At 41.1% G+C, this 16388-nt stretch overlaps 1 protein-coding gene across 1 annotated transcript in view; it reads left to right on the plus strand.

Annotated features, from left to right (window-relative positions):
• Positions 1 to 12082: 12082 nt before the first annotated feature.
• The window catches only part of AFG3L2 (AFG3 like matrix AAA peptidase subunit 2), a gene marked incomplete at both ends in the record, with an annotated part of 42393 nt that continues 38087 nt past the window's right edge, over positions 12083 to 16388 (plus strand). Inside the window, one exon of the mRNA XM_084251919.1 lies at positions 12083 to 12199. Within this exon, the coding sequence (XP_084108045.1) occupies positions 12083 to 12199 (117 nt within the window). The remainder of the gene's footprint in view (positions 12200 to 16388) is intronic.

The following is a 16388-nucleotide window of genomic DNA, read 5'->3' on the forward strand; positions in this document are numbered from 1 at the left end:
CACAGTTTCACTGGATTAACACATCTTTCTCTTTCTTGCTTGCTCCAACATTCGTAAAATGTTTTGTTCTCTCTTTTCAATTTTAGTTATTATGGGTTGTAACAGGGAGTATTCTTACTCTTTTTTTTTTAAGATTTATTTATTTATGCATACAAGAACTGGGGTACAGGCCAGAGTTGCGGAGGGTGAGAGGATTCACCAGAAACAGAGTGGGAGCAGAACAGGCAAACTGACTAAAATACACTGCTGAGGGGAGTAGCAGGAGAGACAAGGGGTCTGCTGTGCCATGTGGGTAGCTCCGTGGCTGGGGATTGAACCCGTGCTGCAGAGGCTGCACATAGCTTCACAGTGCTGTGCTTAAACCCCTTGCACCACCAGCGAGCCCCGAGTTTCCTTTTCTTAATAATGACTTAGATGGGGTAAGGGCATGGGTAGTTTGATAGAGTGAGATAATTACATAAATATGCATTAAAAATAAGCCTAGGACATTTCAAAAAATAATAAAAAAATAAATTGACTTTATGTCCTTCTTCTAAGCAGTTGGGTATAATCATAGGTTATTTTTTTTTTAAACCTAGGGCCTCTAGGTGACTATTATTTCATAGATTGATGACTTTGTACCCACCCAGATGGTAAGGGCACTGGTGCCAGTAAGAAGTCAGAGGTAGGAAGGAACTAGGGCAGGACACTGCAAGTTTTTCTCCCAGGAGCATCAATCTTTCAAGATTCTACTGTGCTGCAGTTACCCAAGTTATGTGTTGGGAATTCCCAATGTCCCCCTTCCACAGGCCAACTTCTCAGCAAAAATGTTTCATATAGTCTTGTGTAAACCTCAACCTCTAGGCTGTGGTTAAGCAACAGATGTAGCACTGGATAGGAACTATAGTTGAGATACAGTCTCAAGCTGGGAATTGTTCTCTTTGCTTTTCAAGTATGTAGCTTTTTTTTTTATACAAGAACTGGGGTACAGGCCAGATGTGCGGAAGGGTGAAAGGATTCACCAGAGACAGAGCAGGGAACAGAACAGGCAGACTGACTGAAATACACTGCTGAGGGGATCAGTGGGAGAGACAGGAGAGGTCTGCCCCACCATGTGGGTATCTCCGCAGCTGGCCAGGATCAAACCTGCATTGCAGAGGCCTTGGACAGCTTCAGATGACTGCGCTCAACCTCCTGCACCACCAGGGAGGCCCTCAAGTATGTAGCTTTATCCTGGAGTGCTTGATCCTGTCATTAAGATTGAGATGCTTCAAACTTCATTCAGTGAGCTCATTTAGTTGTCATCTCAGTTTTGGCCCTGGGTGGGGATAAAGCAGGTATTTTGAACATCACATAATAAGAGGCAAATAATAGCTTCTTCTATGATGAGACATAGGTGACCCCACGTGGGTCTTTCTGTTGGCTTGAGTTCCAACTGTTTGACTTTGGAAGTCTCAGGCTCAAGTCAGTAATCAGCACGCTGCACACTTGCTCCTACGGTTCTCCAGGGTGCACTCTGTCCTTTATGCTGACTGTGCACCCCCTTCTCCAAAGTAGTGCACAGTTTTTAAAGTTCCCAAAGGTTTGTGCCTTTGACTTAACAGTAGTATGGGGGTTCCGTACAGTAGCTGCCCATCCCTCTTGTAAGCTATACTGCCTTAGAATTATTCTAAACACAGTTTAATTAGAATTTTCCATCCCTCTTTTGCTGTGTTGCTCCTGATATATGTGATAGTCATCTGCTTATATTTCAGGGATTGTTTGTTTTGTTGTAATTTGGTTTTGAGCATATAGAGGAGGCAAACTTATAGTTTTCACTCTTTGCCTTCTTGTTGGACTAACAGTTTTTTTCCTTTCAATACTTTAAATATATTGCCCCATTGCCTTTGGCTTCCAGGGCTTGGATGAGTAATTGGCTATTTATCTCACTGAGAATTTTTGTATATGGTGAATTGTTACTTCTTTTGTGCCTTCAAATTCTTTCTTTGGACTCTCCTTTTTTCCTTCAGCATCGAAGGACATTCCTGTTAAGGAGAATAACTACCATGACTTCTAGTGCTTTGTTGAAACCTCAGATGTGAGGCCTTTTGGCCAAGCATTTGCAATTTCACATTGTTGGTGCATTCATTGTATCCCTGGGAATTTCAGCTTTTTAAAAGTTTGCTGTGAGGGGTTTGCATGGCTCTGTATATTCCCCTGTATACTCAAATGCTTTTTAAATTCTAATTTTCTAACTAAACTCTCCTTTAGATTTTCTCCCAGGTTTGTGTCAGACAATTAAATGCCTCGTGTATCAAAGAACTGGAAAGACATCCCCTGCTCATGGATTGGAAGAATCAACATTATTAAAATGGCCATCCTCCCAAAAGCAATGTATAGATTCAATGCTATTTCAATAAAAATACCAATGACATTCTTCAAAGAAATAGAACAAATACTGATGAAATTCATATGGAACCACAAAAAACCACAAATAGCCAAAGCCCTACTGATGAAAACAAAGGAGAAAGGAGGCATCACACTTTCAAACTTCAAGCTATACTACAAAGCTATAATAATTAAAACAGATTGGTATTGGAACAAAAACAGACACACAGACCAATGGAACCAAATAGCCCAGAAATAAAGCCACACTTATATGAACAACTAATCTTTGACAAAGGAGCAAGAATATGCAATGGAACATCGACAATTTTTTCAATAAATGGTGCTGGGAAAACTGGACCTCCACATGCAAAAAAAAAAAATGAAACTAGACCACTACCTCTCACCGTGCAAAAAAATCAACTCAAAATGCATAAAAGAACTAGACAAAAGATCTGAAACCATAAAATATATAGAAGAAAATATAGGTAAAACACTGCAAGACATACATCTCAGAAACATCTTTAAAGACTCATCACCCCAAGCAGTGATAGTGAAGGCAAAGATAAATACCTGGGTTTACATCAAACTGAAAAGCTTCTGCACAGCAAAAGAGACATTAACCAAAACAGAGAGACACCCCACTGACTGAGAAAAAATCTTTGCACTCCATCCAACTGACAAAGACTGATCACAATGATATACAAAGAACTCACATGGCTCAACTAAACAAAATAAACAATCCAGTCAAGAAATGGACAGAAGAACTCAAAAGAAATTTCTCCAAAGAGGAAATGCAAATGGCCAACAGGCATATGAAAAAATGTTTGACATCCCTGATAATCAGGGAAATGCAAATCAAAATCACACTGAGATACCACCTTATACCAGTAAGAATGGCACATATCAAAAAAACAAGCAACAGCAAATGTTGGCACAGATTCAATAAAAAAGGAACTCTCCTACGTTGCTGGTGGGAGTGCAAACTGGTCCAACCACTATGGAAAGCTGAATGGAGGCTCCTCAGTCTACTGAAAATAGAGCTACCATATGACTCAGGAATTCCATTCCTAGGGATCTTCCCAAATGACACAAAAACAGTGATTCAAAAGAGCACCTGTACACCTATGTTTTATTGCAGCACTATTTACAAAAGGTAAAACCTGGAAACAACCCAAATGCCTAAAAATAGATGACTGGATCAAGAATATGTGGTACATATATACACAATGGAATATTATTCAGCAATCAAAAAAGATAAACTCATGCCATTCGCAGCAACGTGGATGGAACTAGAAGGAATTATGTTCAGTGAAATAAGCCAGAAGGAAAAAGAAAAATATCAGATGGTTTCACTTATAGCAGGAATACAGGGAAACCAAATAAGATATCAGTGTGAAAAATAATGATAACAATACAAAACACAACAAAGCAAAAACAGACAATTATAAAATCAGAGACATACTGCAGGGGAGGAGGAGGGACAGAGGTGAGAGGGCGGGAGGGAGGAGCACAGGGGACTGTGGTGATGGTGCATGGGTGCCTTGGGGAAGGAGATTCTATGGGGACTCAATCTGAGGGGGTGGGGGGAAGCAAATATTGTCTAAAATGTGAAAAATGATAAATGTTAAAATAAAAAAATCTAAAAAAAAATGCTTTGTGTGTAAGCTTTTGTCATAGGCTTCTGTTGGTTCTTAGTTTGCCTTGTAGTGTTTATTTTTTTGTTTTTTTGTTTTTGGCAATGTCCAGTTTTTCTGATCTGTATTCTGAATTAGGTGAAACAGAGGTAAATGCTTCATGTTAGTCTTTCAGGTATTTCCCAGATTTGCTCTACTAACACTGGAAAAGTACAAGGATCTGAATCTGGGAATGCCAGCTATTGTCTTCAAAATTTTGACCACAATAGGGAGGGAGTGGGTCAAAACCAAGTACTAATGACACAAACATTTCCTATTGTTTCAAGTTCTCTCTTGCTTGATACAGCATTAATTTGGTTAGTGTAAATGTCTGACAGTTCCTGCATGTCTTTACAATGTTGGGGAGAAAGGCATGAGAACTTGGTATTATGTACTCCACCATTTTTCTACCATCACCTCAATGTTTTCTTAATACTGAGTTTTGAGAGTTTTTGTGTTTTCTGTAAACAAGTCTTTTATCAATGTGATTTGCTAATATTTCTCCCAGAATGTGACTTGTTTTCTCATTCTCCTGTTTCTTTCAAAAAGCAGAAGATCTTAATTCTGATGACACCAACTTATCAATTTTTCTTTAATGGATCACAATTTTGCTTTTTTTTTTTAATAAGATGTTTTTGCCTGCACTAACATGAAATATTTAAAAATATATTTTCTGCTAAAAGAGTGATAGTTTTGGGGTTTAGGTCTCTGATGCATTTTTAGTTGTTTTGATAATTTTGTGAGGTATGGTTCAAATACCATTCATTTTATACAAGGATATCCAATTATTCCAGCACCATTTATGGAAAAATCTTTTTCCCACTGAATTACTTTTGTGTCTTTATTGAAAATGAATTTACCATTCTGTATGGTTCTATTTCTGAATCCTGTATTTCATCCTATTGATCTGTTTTCTATCTTGACACCAATACCACACATTTTGATGTACAGTACATTTAACATAACTCTTGAAGTTAAATAGTATTAGTTCACCAACTCTGATCTCTTTCAAAGTTAATGTTATTCCAGACTTTTGCATTTCTAAATTAATTTTAGAATCAGTGCAGATCTATCTCCCTAAAAACTGGGGGAATGGGCTTTTATCACATTTTGGGAAGTGGGGAGAACAAAAGGTCTTGGCAGGATACTTTTGGGGACAGCAAATTGAAAGAAGGCTGGTGGAAGTGGCTCTTGTCTGTATATGGAGTGGTGATCACATCCTTCTGATCTGTGGATGACTCATGGACCTGGGATGCTAGGCTTTCTTTCTCAAGTGAAAGTGCTCAGGCAGAACAGGTTAGTCTTGGTATTGTAGCAAAGAGCTTACACATTATCTGATTTAACTGAACAGACTTGAAAATGTAAAGTAGGTGGATATGGGTGGTCAAGCTATAGGTGGAAAGGTGAGCTTCGGGGTGGATTTTTGAAGAATAATATTGTACACCTGATGATGTACATGGTTTCATATGTGCAGCATATAGATGGATTTTGCTTTTTTAGTTACCCTGAAAATCTCTGCTTTAAACTGAATGTATTGACAATTTACATTTACTGTGAGAGTTTGTATAAATCCACCATCTGATTATTTGTTTTCTATTTGTTTCATCTGTTCTTTTTTTTTTTTAAGATTGATTTATTTATTTTATACAAGAACCAGGGTACAGGCCAGATGCACGGGAGGGTGAGAGGATTCACCAGAGACAGAGTGGGGAACAGAACAGGCAGACCGACTGAAACTCACTGCTGAGGGGAGCAGCGGGTGAGCCAGGAGAGGTCTGCTTAGCCATGTGGGACCCTTGCTGGTAGGCCGGGATCAAACCTGCACTGCAGAGGCTGCGGACAGCTTCACAGTGTGGCACTCAACCGCCTGCGCCACCAGGGGAGGCCCTGTTTCATCTGTTCTTTTCTCTCTTTTTCTGGCTTTGTTTTGAATTGAATATTCTTTTATTATTTCATTTTATCTCCTCTGTTGAGCTTGTAGGTGCACTACCTACATGGACTTGCTCCTTGATACAGACAAGTCAGTGATTTGACTCAGTTACATTAAACCAGTGGGGAATGTGAAATTCTTCGTTGTGTTTTCAGCGGTTATTTTAGGTTTTACAGTATACATCCTTAATTTATCAGAGTAATATCGTGATATTATATCTCTCTACATGTAGTATAAGAACCATATAACATTATTACTCATTTTTCATCTCCTCACCTTTCTACTATTGTTGTCAAACATTTTATTTCTCTATATTATACAATCCACAAAACACTATTATTTTTCCTTTGACAGTAGAATCTTTTAAAGAGGTTTAAATAAAAAAGTCTTCAATTCACCCATGTTTTTGCCCTTCCCATTGCTTTTGTGTATCGATCTAGATTCCCATCTATGATTGTTGTAGAGTCTCCCCCTAGAAACAGACCTGAGACTAAATCAAATTTCAAAAAAGCCTTTATTAGCCAGCCGGCGACTGTCCCTCTTGTAGGGAGCAGCCCAGAGCAGGGGGTGATAAGGGTTTATAAAGCCAAAAACCGCACCTGGGAATTGCAGTTGCCATAGCAAGCAGGGGTACAGAAGCCAAACTGTGCTGTTACATACTGCACCTGGGAGTTTGAAATTGCCACAGCAAGTGGGGGTACAGAAGCCAAACTGTGCTGTTACAAGCAATGAAGCATTTCACCACATCCCATGTTTAAGGTATGAAGGGTCCATACATCTTATTTTTGACAGGAACCGGCCTCTATTGTTTTGGCCTGGAATTTTCCCAGAGCCCTAACTTGTCCTCCTGAGCTAACTCAAGCTTAGGCCTTGTGTGGTCTGCTACATTTCACATTGCCCCCATTTCACATTCCCCACTGGTTTTATGTAACTGAGTCAAATCATCGACTCGTCAGTATCAAGGAGCAAGTCCATGTAGGTAGTGGACCTTGTGCGCAGGAGAGTAAAGGTGATTCTTGGATCAGGGGTTGCTGTCCATCTGCTGGCTGAAGTGTTCTTTTTTGGTTTGTAGGCCAGTTTTACTTCAGAGTGATGCACCCAAGGGGGTGGAAACTGAGACTTTTACAAAGGAAAAAAAAAAAAGGAGATGGGCAAACAAGGGGGGGGGGATTGCAAGAAATAAAGGAAAGACAAACTTATTAGCATCTTCTGGCTGCTTTCTGCTGAATGGGGTCGTTGTGGTGTGGAGGGGGTGGGCTATGGAAGGCCTGCACTGGCTGGTGCCACAGTTTCCCATATGATGTTAAGGCTTGGTGGCAGTGTGGCAATAATAAGGTATACAATATATTATAGTCCTAAATGTAATAAGGATTACTTTTTTCTTTCTCAAGATGATAACATTTAGGATACAGCCCTAATTGAAGAGGACCAGGGACGAATACAGTTACTGAGACTTAATTTCTCTATCCTCATCCCAATTTTGTAAAATAGTAAGCCAAATCTAATTTTAAATAATTTTAACCTATATTTGCATAAACTCACAGGGCAGAATAACCAAGCAGAATGTTGTTGGCTTTGTTGAAAATGCCACAGGGCTTGGAGTGAGCTTTCTAATACCCAGTCCACGCAGGCTTCATCAAAGTCACAATCTTACCAGACTTCACCTAAGATTTCCAGTGTCCTGCCAATGGAGGCAAGCTTCCTCACCTTTCATGGAGGTCTGTGGAACCTGGTAAGCAAAGTGACAGGCTCTTCTTGGCTCATTCTTCTCAGCTCAGCTCAAATTTTACTCCCAGAAGAATTTCAATCAAAACCTTATAACAAAACATATTTTTAATTTTGTAGTTTAAGGATAAATAAATAAAATTTCCTATTGAGATTATGCAAAGATAGACATTTTCCCTAGAAGTACAAATATTGCCTACAAATTTGGGGGATGAGAAAAGAGAAAAGCAAATGTTCCAGTTTGCTCATAAAAAGATGCAAATTGCCACTGTTAAGATCATAGCCCAGTTTAAAGACAAGTTTTCTAGAGATTAAAAAAACAAAACATTAAAGACCAATTTTTTTAAAAAGTCATTAAACATTATACAAATCCTCCTCAGTGTACTTTTCCGTGTACTAAGTCTCGATCTTCTGTTGGTAATTTTTATAAATCCAATAGTTAAGGCTTGGTAGGTCTTTTCAGGTCCAAAACATATCTATATTGTCAGTCTCTTTTTTTTTAATTTTCTGAAGACAAAGCTTAGCAAGTAACCTTTAGAATTAACAAAAACTTGAAAATGACCATACCTAAAATCATGGTCTAAGGCAAAGGACAAGGAAGTTTGCTCAATTTTGTGACATGCACACACACATATATATATATTTCAGAACAATCAGAATCATCCAATAGTATTATACCGGAACATACTAGGTTTTTTCATAAGTATGCTACTGATAATAAACTTAAATACTTTTGAAGCAAGTTATTCTAGCACATGGCATTTTTTTTAAGATACCTCTCTCAGACATTTAACACTTTTTTTCCTACTTTGCACCATTTTTTTTAAGATAGCCATTTTGTTTTGACACTAAATTTTCCAAGAACTTTTACATATCTGTTTTAAATACATTTTTAAACACACCTCACTTTATTTGCATTTAGAGTTACAACATTCTAGTTTTTAATTTTTAAGTGGTAAGACTGTTATGGCAGAATTTTATCTTTATTTACACCCGCAGGCCCAGAGGAGATCTTTTTTCAAAGTCTGAGCCCCCCCAAGCAATTAGGCAACAGAGCATCCATTGCCCCAGCAGGGGCATATTTGCACTGTAAAGCAAGCAGGGAGTGTAGAAGCAGGAGACTCCCAAGAGGCCATCTGGTCATCTGGGGCACACAAATCAGGCACCTGGCCAGAGAAAGTCCATCAGTCACTCCCTGAAACTTTTAGTCAACACCGAGGCCTTGTCCCAATAAAACTTCAGCCAAATAACAGGTCAGTCTCACATTTTTCACTTTAAGACATTGTAAGAGCTGTTATGCCATTATTTTTTTGTACTGGATAACTCATTCATAAACACATGTTGTATTTTTTTTTTAGTGAGATGACAATAAAGTTCAGTTTTTCTATAATAAGACGCAAAAGTACACCAAAAGCTCATTAAGCAGTCAACAAATTTTCATTAGTAAATTTAGTAGATCCTTAGTTTTATAGGAGAAATATACCACCATTTAAATAATGACAAAAGAACAGATTTAAGGTAGAGATACCAACTGTAGCTTTAGTTTTTCTTAGGATAGAACTTCAGAGTTACGAATGAAACAATTTCCTACACGAGTTTTTTTGGGCTAGGACAAGGAAAGGAAAAATCAATTCAGGTCTTACCTGGGAAACAAAGGTACTTCTTTAAAGGGAAGAAATAGTAGGTTAGTCTTTTTAAAACCACATTTTTTTTACATTTATCTCTGTTAACATAGACCAGGTCAATAACTCTTTTTGGCTACTCCAAGTTTTTTTTTTTTTTTTAAATAAACACATTTAAACATACAATAGAACTAGTAAGTCCCAAGTTATAAATTTAAGACATGCATGCTTTAATTAAACCATTACATTTTGAACTAATTTATGCTTATCGAAAATTTTAGATTGCGATCTCAAAATTTGGGTTTTTTTTCTTATTAGAATTTATATAGGTACCATTTATAATAATTTTTAACACAGCAATCCTCCAGAGATAAAAGACACAAAGGCAAAGACTCAGACACAGAGATCTCTTTCATTTAGAATTTTGGCCATTTGCATTAATTTTTTTTTCCACTCATGGGCTTGAAGGCCGAGGTCCGTCTGTTTATTCCAATTCCCTCCCATTGTATTTGATGTTGCAGCAAGGGAAGGGGGAGCACACAGATGTTTCTTGTGCTTGTGGTTAATTGAGCTTCTTTGATCTGCATCAAATTTGGAGATTATCCAGTCATTATTTCTTCGAATATTTTTTCCATTCCTCCTCCTCTATCCTCTCCTTTGGGAGCTCCAGTTATACATAAACTGCGTGGGATCAGAAATCTCTCCACTCACTAATGCTCTGTTCATTTCTGTTGTTCAGTGGGATAACTCTGGAAGTGTCCTCATTTACTATCTTTATCACCTGTATCATCTGATTGCCTAGTTTTTCTCCTCAGATTCCCGGATCCATTTATTCAACTCAAGGAGACCACTGGTCTCTGCTTGGTTTCCTCTCCGTGTATCAGATTGGCAAGTGTTCTGCAATCAACTGGGGCACTCATAGGGCTCACCTTGTCCTACATCTGTCTTTCATTGCCCAATGTTCAATGCTTTGAGAACTGTATTTCATATACTTTGTCTTTTTTCCTAGATGTTTCAGGACCTGTCATTCTGCACTGTCTGGGAGCAGAAGTTTCTCTGCAATTGTATCCTCCCAAAAAGGTATCTTAGAATCTTAATTTTCAGTAGCTCAAGGTGTGGCCTTATTTGGAAATAGTCTTTACAAAGGTGGTCAAATTAAAATGAAGTTATCAGAGTGGGTCCTAAGCCAATGAACACAGGTATGCACAGATGGAAGACTGCACAGAGTTGTAAGAGAATACCATGTGAAGACTGGAGTCACACTGCACAAGCCAAGGAACATGTGGGGCTACACGAAACTGAAAGAGACAAGGAAGGATCCTCCCTTTGCTCCTTCAGGGAGAGCATGGCCTAGTTGACACCTTGAGAATTCAGAACTGCTAGACAATAAATTTTTGTTGTTCTATACTATTCAGTTTAAAATATTTTTATCATGGCAGCCTTAGAAAACTAACATATCTAGATTCTTAAGCAGAAAGCTGGACAGTATTATATGGTGTGCATTTACCATCATTTTAAGTCTTATAAATGGACATTTGAGTTATGTCTAATAATCGTTACTACAAACTGCTACAAATATTAATCTTGTACTCACAGAATTTTATATTTGTGCAGGTTTGTAATCAGGGTACGTTTCCATAAATGGGATAACTGGGTTAAAAAGTACATGCATTTGACATCTAGGCCGGTATTGCCAGATTCCCTTCCACAGGACTGCACCATTCTATGTGCCAGTGGTGATTTCTGTGAATGCCTGGACAGCAAAATGACTTGTGAAAATTTTGGGGTTTTGCCATTCTGACAAGTGATAAGTTTCATTAACATTTCAATATCTCTCTGCCCAGATTTTGTACGTGTGATTAAATTCCTGATATCTACTTGCACCCATTTCCAGCTTCATCTCCTGCCCTTATTCCTCACTGTCCACAGCATCAGCTACTATTTATCACATATATTACTGACAAAGCTAACAGAAGACAGAGGTGAGATTCAACACTTAGGTCCGAAGCCCTCTCTCCACCCCGTAACTATGACCAAAACAATGTGCCGCCTTCGCAGCCTGGAAAACGCATCTTTGCTCTGAGAATCTTTGTACCTTGACGCTGCCCAAGCCGGCGGCCACAGTCCCATCTTTACTACCGCATAGGGCTAGTTTTGCGTCTCTTTCCTGGGATAAGGGATGTGTGTTTTGGCATCAGAGCCTGGGACGATGTTCACCACTCGGTAGGCGCTCCATAAAATATCTGACGAGCGACTCACTGAGAAAGTGACTGCCAAAAGCGTCGCAGAGGGCTACGCGCCCGGACAGGCTGAGGCTCGACTGCCCGAGGACCCGCTGACTTCGCTGTTCCGGGCCGGAGTTCACAGCCGGTCCGGCTTCCCGCTTGCGCCCCGCCCCAAGCCCCTCTCCAATAGTCGCCGGGCACTTCCGCCCGAGGCCACGCCTTCACTCGCCGCCTTCTCCCCATTGGCTGCGCCCACCGACCTACACCGCCCCGCGCGCTCTCCAGCATAGGCCCCGCCTCCACGCCGGGTCGTGAAGACGCCGCGGAGTCGGAGGGCCCGCCCCACGGCCGACGTCAGCGCGCCGGGGCGTGGTCGGGGTCGGCAGGGTCCGCGCGCGCGCGCGCAGAGACGTGGGCTCGCCCGTAAGCGGGGGCCGCAGTGCTGTCCCGCTGCTCGTCTGCTTCCACCGTCCCCCCGGCCGGAGGCCGCCGGTCGCCGCCTGCCCGCCGCCGGGCCGCGCCTGCGCAGCGCCCCCGGCCCGAGGGGCCACGCGGGCGGCCATGGCGCACCGCTGCCTGCTGCTGTGGGGCCGCGGCGGCTGTCGGCCCCGCGGCCTGCCCCCGCTGCTCGTGGCTGGCGGCGGCCTGGGCCCCAGCTGGCGGCCCTGCCTCCGGACGGTGAGTCCCGGGCTCGCGGCGCCCTAGTCCCCGGCCCTCGGGCCCGCTTCCGGCCGGGGGAACAGGCGTCAAGGTCACCGGCCCCGTCTCGCCCTCACCTGCCGGGCGCCCGGGACGGGCTTCTCGCGCGAGCGGGGCCGCGTGCGGGGCGTGCTCGGCAGGGCGCGTCCGCGGTAGCTCCGGTGCGAGTCAGGCCTGGGCCGGTGCCTGGGCCCCCGCCGGGGAAGGCAGCCCCTTGCGCGCCGGGGGATGGAGGCGCGGGGTACTGGTTCATTTAGGTTGAACCCGTTTTACAGATTCGGCAGCTGAGGCCTGAAAATGCTTAGGAACGTAACTTAGTCTCCGGCCTTGGTTGCCTTGGATTTTTCTGCTTTCACGACATTGGGAAGTGCAGTGCATCGTTGTGTGCGCTCGGCAGCTGGAGCACAGGTTTCGGAGTTAAGCTACTTAACCTCTGCACTTCCATTTCCCTGTCTGTTGAATGGGGCTGTTGCTGGCATTCTGAGTCTGGCACATAGTAGATACCGACATATTTTAACTGTAATGATTGTGATGATGATGGCAACAATGATTATTAACAGAGTCACATCTTAAGTGGAGAAACGATGTTGCATCAGAAAGCCTGGCCTCAGGAGGAGACTATATCGTTGTTGGTAGTAGCCAGCAGGTAGAGGGCTCCACGTGGTAGTATCTTCCTGAAGTGAAAATAGCGGAAAGTGTACTGAGTAGTTGGTATTAGCTATTTCACTGGCAAAATTTCTTGTCTGTCAGTTAGAGTCCAGTCTTACATTGATTTGCCCAGAGGGCCATAATAGAGGGAAAGTATCATGATGTTTAAGGCCGTGGGGTCAGTCACAGGAATCTGGCATGGCAACTTAAAACTCCACCCTTTAAAGACCCACCCGCAAGGAAATTAGTTCAGTCTCTCAACTTAAAAGGGTTAATAACAGTATCTGCATTTGTTTTTTGCTCTTTGACTCTCCCTTGCCAAACTTGAATTATATTTTGTCTTTTTTTCTTCAGGATACTGCCCTACACTAACCCTTTTTTCAGTTTTACGTTGCATCCATTTTCCCATTTTACTTTGCTCAGTCCTTTTGCCCCCAGTAAATGTTAGATTTAAGACAAAATGATCAGATAGGATTCTGCCTTATGAGTTTGCAGTTTTTGTGTAAAAGGCCTTTTTAAGAGTGGCATTGACCTCTCTGCTAAGGTATAAGAAAGTCCCCTGGACTGGCACAGATAACTGATTGATAGGGGTGTGTGACATCTATTCCCTAATGCAGCTTTGATGACTGGGTAAAGACATGGGGCATTACTGTGCTACTTGCAAGGGAATTTGAAAGAACAGATTTTCTTTCAGGTTTATGCTACTGTTAAAGTTCAGAGACAAAGTACTACTCTCACAGTGAGTTTCCTGGTGAAAAGATTTTGATGTGTGAGATTATGCTCAGAGGAATAAGATTGATGATAGAGCAACTAAAAAATGCTCATGTTATCAAACATTAAAAGCTAATTGTGTAAAGTGAGGTGCTCTAAACTTAAGTTTTGTGAGTTGATACCTTTTTTATCTTTCTTTGAATGCTGTTGGATTAGTATGTAGAAAAGTTCCATTGATGGTTCCTGAAAACACCGGTATTAAATAGAGTCATAGGGATTACACTGGAGGTTTTTCAGGACAACACAGGTTGAAAATCAAACCTAAAGGAGGCTTACTAGTCAACAAACTATGTCTTGTGTCCAGTTCGTACATTATATTAGCATAAAAGACTTGCTTTATATGGTGATGTAAAGAATGCATTCACTCAAATAGCTTTCAGAATAATTGGAAGTAATAATTTAAATTTAAGTATTACCGTAGTTTTAAAAGAGCTTTTACGAGTTATTACATTAGATTCTCATAATAAAGTATTCCTGGGAAGTAGAAAAACAGAGTTGTTTTCGCCCATTGCAGATGTGTAGCTGAGATTTCTAATGTCATGAAGTACATTGAAGATTGTCAGGCAAAAAATTCACATTTCCAGTTTCAACAAAATTAAAAGTCTGATGTTTTTGTGCCTGGTGAATTATTGGTCTTTCTATTCCCAGGTTAGGTGTCATTTCTCTTGTGACATCCCAGGCCCTGTAAACATGTAACTCCTCCTTCCTCTGTGCTTTCTCTTCCAATACAGAGGTTTTGTATTGTTGCCCTTTTATGACATTCTGTATTTGATTTGTCCCCAGGACTGTTTTCTTGAGTTTCATAGGGGTTAAGAGGGTTCTGATTCCACTGTGGACTCCCCCCGATGCTTGGTAGCACCTGCCCTTGAGTAGGTGTTTAGTCAATCAGTATGACTTACTGCTTTGTCTTATTTGAATAAGAGGTCATTTCAGTCTACACCCTTGGTGCATTTGGCATTGGTGAATACTGATGATACATTTATATATATTAGCATATATAAATGGCCAAGTATTCCTAGAAAAATCTAATACAACAGAGGTTACAAATTCCCTCAGACCAGCATTGCTGTCAACCAAGAACAGTATCACTGTTTTTGTTCTATTTTTGCTGTGTATTTTTGTTAAAAATCTGTCATTTTTTAGTGTACAGTTCAGTCTTCAGTATTCATAAGGTTATGCAACCATCACACTAATTCCAGAACACTTCATCACCCCAAAAAGAAGTAACATTTGTCACTCCCCATCTCCCCAACTATTTCTTCAGCCCCAGGCAACCATTAATGTGTAGTCACTAAGGATTTGCCTATTCTGGGCACTTGTTATGTCACCTTCTGTATCTGCTTTCTTTACCTTAGCAGTGTTTTCAAAGTTCATCCATGTAGTAGCATCACTACTTCATTCCTTTTGGGGGGCTGAATAATATTCTATTGCATGAGTATACCACATTTTACCTGTTTTTCATCAGTTTATGGCTATTTGGTTCCACCTTTTGGCCATGACAAATACACTACTATGAAAACTGATTTGCTGAGTTTTGTGTGGACACGTTTTCACTTTTCTCAAGTAGGAGTGAAATAGCTGGATCATGTGGGTTGAACATTGACCATTTTGAGAATGCCAGACTTTCCAGATTGACTTTTCCCTATCCTATTCCCACAAGCAGCTCCAAGTTCTACACATCCTCACCCACACTTGCCTTTTTTGTTATACCCACCCTAGTGGATGCAAAGTAGTTTCATAAAATTTTTTTTTTTAAGATTTATTTATTTATGCATACAAGAGCTGGGGTACTGGCCAGAGGTGTGAAGGGTGAGAGGATTCACCAGAGATAGAGTGGGGAACAAAACAGGCAGATTGACCAAAGTACACTGCTGAGGGGAGCAGTGGGCAAGTCAGGAGAGGTCTGCCGCACCATATGGGTTGCTCCCTGGCCCGCTGGGGGATTGAATTCGAGCTGCAGAGGCTGTGGACAGCTTCATAGTTGCGTCTTAACCCCTTGCGCCACCAGGGAGGCCCCGTGATGTTATATTTTTATCATGAGACCATAAGGGAGGCAAAAGATGATTAATGCTAATACAAATGAACTTCCCTTTAACCATTTTTCTCTGATTTTAAAAGCTTTTCCTCCCCCAAACTATGGTGGATTTGCATTTTGCAAAAGGATAGGATTACTTGAGATATTTCGCTGCCAAATATGAATATGTCTTGCCATTGATTGCTTTTAATTGTGCAGGTAAAAATTTAATAGGGAACTTCTTCAGTTACAGTTATACTTTGCTTTATCTAGACTGTATTTACAAACCTTTTTTTAAAGATTTATTTATTTATGCATATAAGAACTGGGATACAGGCCAGAGGTGTGGGGGAAGGGGGGGAAGAATTCACTAGAGGCAGAGTGGGGAGCAGAACAGGCAGACTGACTGAAATACATCGCTGAGGGGAGCAGCAGGCGAGTCAGGAGAGGCCTGCTGTGCCATGTGGGATCGAACTTGTGCTGCAGTGGCTGCGGATAGCTTCATAAATTGGATAGCTTCATAAATTGTGTCTTAACCCTTTGCGCCACCAGGGAGGCCCTGTATTTACAAACTTTTTTAAAGCAACATGTTATTTAAAGTTGAAATGTATCTATGTTGGGATTTGTATGACCAGGATTCTCACCAGGATGACAATATATCAAATGTCTTTAGTAACCGTTACTAGTATATGAATTATCAAAAATGTTGGACCATAAACTTGCTTTGAACTAAGG

The sequence above is a fragment of the Talpa europaea genome, assembly GCF_964194135.1.
Source record: "Talpa europaea genome assembly, chromosome: 13".
Classification (NCBI taxonomy): domain Eukaryota; kingdom Metazoa; phylum Chordata; class Mammalia; order Eulipotyphla; family Talpidae; genus Talpa; species Talpa europaea.